General features: G+C 45.6%; 1 protein-coding gene across 1 annotated transcript; it reads left to right on the plus strand.

Annotated features, from left to right (window-relative positions):
- Positions 1-578: 578 nt before the first annotated feature.
- LOC123172731 (mitochondrial metalloendopeptidase OMA1-like) lies at positions 579-2,364 on the plus strand. The gene is made up of 3 exons (XM_044589661.1): positions 579-1,235; positions 1,699-1,829; positions 1,983-2,364. The coding sequence occupies exons 1-3, from the start codon at positions 579-581 to the stop codon at positions 2,227-2,229; spliced, it is 1,035 nt and encodes a 344-aa protein (XP_044445596.1). The 3' UTR covers positions 2,230-2,364.
- Positions 2,365-8,443: the final 6,079 nt, after the last annotated feature.

Genomic DNA, 8,443 nt, shown 5'->3' on the forward strand with positions numbered 1-8,443 from the left:
AAATAATTCAAAAAAAAACGTGTCGTATGCTACCGGGTGGCTAGCCCGGTTAGCAATTTCATACCTGGAAATTGATATATGCAAAAAACAAAATAGTGCCATAATCTATTCTAAAAAAACGTGTCATATAGTAGCACGTAAGTGAATCAATTTATGGTTGGATGATTAGAGGGACATTGCTATCCCGAGCTCACCAGAGTTCAAGTCCTGGTCCTCGCGTTATTCCTGAATTTATTTAAGGATTTTCAACGATGCGCTTTCAGTGAGAAGAGACATTCTCGTCAACGACGAGACGTCTACGGCGACCTCGTAAATCTAAAAATCATATTCCGGCTCAGTCTTTGCTCATAGGGGTAGGGTGTGCGTGTGTGCATTCGTGGGGGTGCATGTATCCGCGTAGGTATAAACGCTTGCGTCTGTTAAAAAATGCTATCACGTAAAAAAACAACTAGGCATCTCGATCATTTAGGGCTTATCAGTGTTAAAAAAAAGAAAGAATAGATCTCCGATGATCCATAGCTAGCACGGCACGTGTATATTAAACCCATAGCAGCATACCGAGATCGAAAAGGACGAAGATGCCGAGGAACATCCCCCGCCGCCTCCTACTCTGCACCAATAATCTCCATTGCCGTCTGGGGGCAGTACAGCGACGATTCTTCTCCCACTCCGACCACGTCAAACGGCCACCACCATCACCGCCAGAGGCCCCGCCGTGGCACCACGACCCGCGGAAGGTGGCCGCGGCGACGGCCCTAGCGACGGGCGTGGCCGCAATCGCTGTGCGCCTCAAGTACGGCGAGAGGGCGCCCTTCAGCGGCCGCACCCATCTGGCGCTGTTCTCCCACGAAGAGGCGCGCGAGCGCGACGAGGCCGAATTTGCCAAGTTCAAGAAAGAGCACGCCTCCAGGATCCTCGGCCCACGCCATCCCGACACCGTCCGTGTCCGCGGCATCGCCCTCGACATGGTCCGCGCTGCCCACCATGGCCTCGCCGTCAGGCAGCTGCACGTCGCCAAGCAGGCCAAGCCGCGCTCCGATGAGCTGCAGTGGATGGATGGGCTCCACTGGGAGGTAATCGTCGTCAGAGACGACGAGATCAATGGAGACTCCTTCCTGCGTGACGGAAAGAAGGGTGCAGAGACCTTCGCCGGTGCCGGAAAAATCGTAGTCTACACTGCATTACTCCACCCCCAAAGGAGTGAGGCCGAGATCGCCTTCACGCTCGCGCATGAGGTAGCCACACATATAACTTCCTACAAATTAAAGTGCTTAATTAGTCAAACTTATTTTAACTGTTATTGTATTTTCACTGGTAGTGCAAATTCCTCCAAAAAATACATATGAAAATTAAGCAACCTTTAGAGATATATACAAACATATTGCAGACCATATCGCCTTCTAAAACGCCATCACTATTTACAAGCTATCACAAAGTTTGATTGAGTTTTCTTTTTGCCAAAATTGGTATATGATGAAAATATATTTTATCATGAATCTAATGTGATGGCATAAATATTGGTGTATTATTGTATAAATACGGTCAAACATAAAAATGTGTGTTGAGGGGAGAATGTCTGCAGATATACGGTCAAACCTTTAGAGATATATACTAATCATGTATGCATGTCTTGTTCTTGCTGGTTTTTCACCAGGCATTCATTAATTGGCGCTGCCCTTGTTTTTGTTGTACATATAGGTTGGGCACGTTATTGCAAGGCACTCGTCAGGGATAATCCACTGGTTAAGTTCGATCATTGAAAAAGTGCCGATCTTGTTCCTCCTCGTATTGCCCTTCATGTTTCCCGTATTTGCGCCCTTCAAGCGAAGGTTATTTATGCTTCATCTCCATGACATTAATTGTTCATAAATCATGCAGAATATTTGTCTAACCTCTTATCATAAATCTCCATCTCCATCACATTAAGTGTTCATATATATCTTCATGATATGTTACCCTACATATATGTGTTTGATATTTAGGTGTGAGTTAGAAGCGGACCACATTGGAATCCTGCTGCTCGCTGCTGCTGGAGTTGATCCGGTCATAGCCGTTCAGGTCATGCAGGAGAATGCCATGCTGAGAGGAGAATCTACATTGCAAGAATGCCTCTCTTACTTCAAGTTCCAATCTTCTGCTAAGAAAAGATGGCAGTTTTTGTCACAGCCCAAGGTTTTCCTGGAGGCGCTGGAATTATACAAACAAGTAACGAGTCACGCACAAGGTTGATTAAATTATCATGGAATCATGACATGTTGTTGACACGTATATAGTATATACTACATACAAACTTTTATAATTACTAGGAAAATTGCCCGTGCATTGCAACGGGAAATACATTAGTAAAACACTACCATCTCAGCGGAAGCAGCCAAGAAAGTAAAAATGAAAGATTATGTATGGTTTTACCTCTTTGTCGCGTCCTAGTTGACGCCGTTCTTGCACTGCATTGCATTCATCATTACCCTCCACAATAGCTTCTCCATGAACCTCGGTGGTCTACTATCACCGACAAGGGGTGGTAGCCTTGGTGAGCACTTGGCCTACATAAAGCCAAGCATGATCGAGAAATTCCATGAGGCACCTGCAACGTCGCCCCCGGCCTCTGACTCTTCCTTCACATAATGATTTGGTCTAAGGGGACACACGAGCATGCAACAATGCTAGGAGGCGGCCCTATTCGGCCTAGGGGAGACGTGAAGGTTCCAATATAGAGCTTTGCAATGAATCAGGATTGGACTGACAAAATTTGGGAATGTCGAATATTGACATGGGATATAATATTGAGCAGCGTATGACGACAACCAAACACCGATGCGCCAACTGCTCACAGGAAATGAGTCATGGTCTTGTATATACTGTAGGGATTGCGAGGACTTGGGTTGACGTAGCTGAAACCATGCATAAGATTCTGAAAAACAAGTAAAAAGATGCATGCACATGTTCATTTGAACGCACGGTCTTGTAGACCGGTCTTGTAGACCACTAGTGCAAAACCGGCCTTTAGTGCCGGTTCATGACGGCATTTAGTGCTGGTTTGCCAATTGGCACTAAAGAGTGGGGACTAAAGGTTCCCCCTTTAGTACCGGTTCATCACGAACCGACGCTAAAGTGCAAACACGTGGCACGAGCCAGGCCCGTGTGAGCGTAGGTCTTTAGTACCGGTTTACTAAATGTTTGGATGTTTTTTTTAATTTTTGCTTTAATTTTGTGTTTTCAATTTGGCTTTATTTTCCATTTAATTCTTTTTTGTTTGCTGGTATTTCACGATACTATAAATTATACATGTTATGCATATATATAAATAGATTTTCTCGTACGTAGAACCGCATATATAATATATATCATCGAATGTCTCACAGCCAACACCATTCACTATTCAGACATACACATGTATATACATATACAATTTCTCCTACATGTTGCCTTGGTGCCTTCGGAGCATGCACGATGACAAGTGGTTCATGGGGCGGTAGCGGGTAATAGTATTCTCCTTTGGGATCTATGACCTGGTTGAGCAAAAATCCGGCTATTTCCTCTTGAAGTGCTAGTATGCGCTCCTCGGGTAGGAGCTTATCCCGCACCTCTCTGAACTGTTAAGAAGGAGATCAATATGCATGTGTATTAGTTGTGTTACAAGATATCGATAATGGTGTGAATAGAGTTCTGACAACGTATCCATTCCTGTCTTTGAGATCTGCTCCTTTCGGACGCCGTCATGCGAATGTTCTCGCAAACGTAGAATGCACACAGATCATTCCCCGGCGCCTGCTTCAGGGCCTTTACGAGAATGAAATTGAATCAGATAATGATTAATCAAGCATGATAATTAATTAATGGTATTGAAACAAGAATTAAAGAGATGGCTAGCTAGCTAGTACTACTTAATTACTTACCCTTGGTCGATGCCAAAACAACTTTTTTGGCCAATTGCCTGAAGTCACCTTGATGAACTTTCCCCAAGCCCTGCCCGCCGGCAAAGAAAATCAATAAAGGGGTTATTAAAAAGTTCATATCAGGAAATGACGAACTAATAATAGGCCGAGATATAGTTAATAATGATTGAAATTACCTGTTGACTATCCCTTTCATGATGGTGTAGTCTTTATCTTCTTTAAGTAGCGAGTCGAGTACTTCGACTGTTGCTTTGTCAACTTTAATGACTAACAAGATCCAGTAAAAACTGCATGCGCACACGTTTGCATGTCTTAATTAAGCAGGCATGTGCATAAAATTAATCAACTATATATCGTAAACCGTATACACTTAGTTATTAACACCTAGCTAGCTAGTAAGCAAAAACAGAATTTGTATTTACTCACGTGAAGTTGTAAGGAAGTAGTATATCTTCATTGGTATTGAGGCACTTCAAGAACTCTAGCATGCTTTCCTCTACACCTGCTTTAGAAGTTGCAAGATTCCATGTGTACTCATTAATGGTATTTGGGTCAACGAACCCAATGCCATAGCGTCCAGATTTTTTCATTTCATACATCTTCATCCTGCATATAATACCACAGAAAAGAATATATAATGAGGATAATTACATGTAATGATTGATCAAAAATTACAGAAAAAAATCACTTACAAACAATAGCAACTGACGAGAGATTTGTCGAGTGCGTCTTGATTGTATAACTGATATAGTTCTGAATACTCAACGCATAGAGCTTTCTCATGGTAATAATGCTCCTTCTTGACATTCACCATGAGGGACTCTCGATTGGAAATCTTGGTAATGTTCATGTACCATTGATGCAATTCATACATTCTCGTTGGGAGGTTCTTGACCTTGTCTAGGTGGACCAAAGGTTTGCCCCGGGCATATTTCCATTTTATTCCCTCCTCTCTAAGCGGAGACATGGGCTCAATTTCGAGGAGTTGTTCAACAGAGATCTTGAGCATTTCAGCCTGCATTATATGCTCCTCCGTTATTACCACATCGCCTAGCTGGGGAACTTTAACGGTTTGCCCACAATAATACTGGGCGCGCGGCCTCCTCTCATGTGTTGTTGTTGGCACAACAAGCGGGGGGATCGATTGCGCTGCCTGTTCTCCCAGCTGGGAAACGGTTTTCCCGCATTTTTTGCCCGCTGCTTGTTGGCTCGAGCTTGAGCTCGCTTCCTTCTTTAGCCGTTCTCGATGTAGTTTCCTGATTTGGCGCTCATAGTCCGAGACAACAGGCTTGGGAGCTGGTTCTCTAGCCATATGAATGAAGTGGTCAATTACTTTCTCAGGCACTTTCTCCTTTGGCGGCGATGCCGGTTTCGGTCCAAAATGGGCGTCCACTTGGGCCTGCACTATGGCTGCGTTTTGCTCCTTAGTCATGTCGTAAGGCCTCTGAGGAAGAGGAGCGAGGCTTGGACCATATTTATATTGCTTGTCTCCGCCTGTACTTCCTGAACTACCTCGACTCGTACCGCTACGCACCATAGCTATGGCATGTCTCTTCTGCGATTGCTGAGACGGCGGCGACGGCTGACGTGGCTGAGTTGGACTAGGAGAAGTGGCCTGACGATGTGCCGGACTTGAAGCAGGAGGTGTGGCCTGACACGGTGCCGGACTTGAAACCGGAGAAGTGGCATGACGCTGTGTCGGACTTGAAATCGGAGGAGTCGGCTCATGCGTTCGGGGACTTGGAGGAGGTGGCGGACTTCGAGGAGGAGTCGCCCATGCGTTCGTGGACTTGGAGGAGCGGGAGTCTGCTGACTCGGTGGCGGAGTCGGCAGACGACGCGGTGTCAGTGGACTTCGAAAGATGACGCAATCCTTTCTTCATAGAGTGATACGATGTATGGCCTCTCCCAGTGTGCGCTCGTCTTCACCTTCAGGAATGTCAAGCTGTAGCCCCGAATATGGGTCCACCACTTCATCAACCATGACACGAGCATAGCCCTCTTGAATCGGGATGCAATGGAAGGTTGCTTCGGGGGTAACTGGAAAAGCAACGCCGTCCGCTACCTTCATGGATATGTTCTTCATTTTGGAGTGTAGGTCACAGTTAGTGTTCTCTATGATGTCATCCACAGGGTATGTATCCAGCAGTGTGTCGCCCGGGGCAGAACCAACGCTGCTTCTCGGCATGGATGGGACGGTGCTATCCAATGCTGGACGATCATCCTCTTGCTGCTGCCGCTGCTGAGACCCCCTTTCCTGGCTAAGTGAGTCGATCTGCTGCTGCTGCTGCTGGAATTTGAGTGCCAGGTCCGCGTGCCTTGCTTCTAGGCCTTGAAGGCGTTCTGCGTCCTGCTTCCTCTGCTCCTCCTCCAGCTTCCTTTTCTTCTCCTCCTCCATCTTCCTTCTTGCACGGGTCCTGTAGTCCTTGTTCCATTCTGAAAAGCCCTCATACCAGGGAATAATGCCCTTGTCTCGTGTTCTTCCAGGGTGTTCAGGATTTCCCAGGGCGCGCGTAAGCTCGTCGTTCTCTCTGTTGGGCGTGAACACCCCCTTTCGAGCTTCTTCTATTCCGTCAATTATTTTTTGTTCGGCTCCTTTTAGACTTGCCTTCCGCGAAACTTCGCCTGTCTTCGGGTCCAACGCCCCCCCATGCGCATAGAACCAAGTTCTGCACCTGGGGGGCCAATTCCTAGTAACTGGTGTGACCCCTGCATCCTCCATCTCTTGCTCAGACTTATCCCACTTAGGCAATCCCACCGCGTAGCCACCTGGACCTAGCCTATGGAACTGCGTCTTTTTTGCGGCATTTGCCTTGTTTTTCATTGACCGTTCCTTAGCTAATTATGAATCCTTGAAGGTCATGAAATCATCGCAGTGCTCTCTTTGCTTCTCCAGTGTTCCCGTGAATTCTGGAGTCTTCCTTTCATTAGCGAGGTAGTTGGCCCATACAGTTTTCTTGTGGGTGTTGAATGCAATTGCCATCTTCTTAAGAGCAGTGCCCTTGACTTTCTCCACATCTGCTTTAGTGAAATGATCTGGTAGGGTGAAATGTTCCATCAGAGATTTCCAAAGGACTTTTTTGGCTCTGCCGTTGACCCAAGTAACACCTGGACGTTTAGTCTTTGGCTCTTTCCATTCTTGAATGGAGATCGGGAGTTTGTCCTTCACAAGAACTCCGCACTGACGAGTCCACTTGTTTGCAATGTTCTTAGGCGTGAGGGGTTCACCACTAGGTTTGATGGATTCGATGTTGTACTTTACACCATCCTTCAACAATCTGCCTGGGCCTCGCTTTGTCCTGCTGTCTGTAGAAGCAGATTTGCTCGATCCAGAGGGCTGAAAGAAGAATGATCGATTCGTTAATATATCTTCAATAAAAACATGTGATGATCACCATGATGCCTGCTTATATAATATACCTCGCCGGTAGTCTTTGTTATTTGAAGATCAGCATTGTCTGTGTCATCATAATCATAATCATAGTTCATGACTTCATCAGCTCGGTCGTCGAGATCGAATATCTTTTCATCACCCTCTCCGGTATTGTTCAGATATTGGGAGCCGTCATCTGCTTCATTCAGATCATCTAGCCTGTTAGGGCTGCGTATGATGTCGAACAATTCCTCTTCTCTCTCTCTGCCGGTATTGTCCGCCATAGCTTTTACTTAACTAATGCAGAAGAAATATAAAACAATTTAATTAGTATTCAAATTACAATGCATGGATGCAATCAATAAGGAAAACTGAATCTTGAATACATCGTCTTAATATATATAATCTCGAATACATCATCGTCTTAATATATATAATCTCAAATACATCGTCTCGAATATTATATATCGAATACATCACTGGCTAGGTACCTAATAAAGATCAAGTACTGCAGAAGAATCTAGGGCGCCACTCGCGGTTCCTGGGGCGCGGGCGGTGCACACCCAAAGAGAAGGAACCATCATAGGATCATATCTCCGGTCATCTGCCCAAAGAACCCGCCAAGTAGTGGAGAACCTGACGTCGTCCATAGCAGCCATGTAGCGATGGACGTGCTCATCTTCCTCCCTGACACGGCAACGCACCACCTTCGGCGGGGCCGGCTGCCTCTGCACCGAATGTGGCCCACGCGAAAGCCACCAAAGAAGATCAGGGTCGACGACGGGACCCGAGGTCGGGTTCCTCACCAAGCGGTGTGCCCCTCTAGGTAGCACCTCCCAGTGCCAGCCCGGCGGAGCCCAGTCCCGGACATGGTTCCTCTGAAGCAGGACGTCATCGCGAACGGGTCGACGGCGAGGATGCGGGTCGGGCATATCGTCGAGAACAAATACTATATGCCCGCAAAAAGTAACATTTTTTAAATGATTTGACTGTGATAACTAAAATTCTATATATATATATATATATGCAAATTCTAACAATTTGACATTAATCTAATTCATCTAACTAAAACTAATTCTAATATTTCATGATTATATAACTAACATTTCTATAAAAATTCTAATATTTATATAACTAAAAAACAGAAAAATTGCTAACATTTCTATAAATATTTC

Source organism: Triticum aestivum, unplaced genomic scaffold (assembly GCF_018294505.1).
Source record: "Triticum aestivum cultivar Chinese Spring unplaced genomic scaffold, IWGSC CS RefSeq v2.1 scaffold195611, whole genome shotgun sequence".
Lineage (NCBI taxonomy): Eukaryota > Viridiplantae > Streptophyta > Magnoliopsida > Poales > Poaceae > Triticum > Triticum aestivum.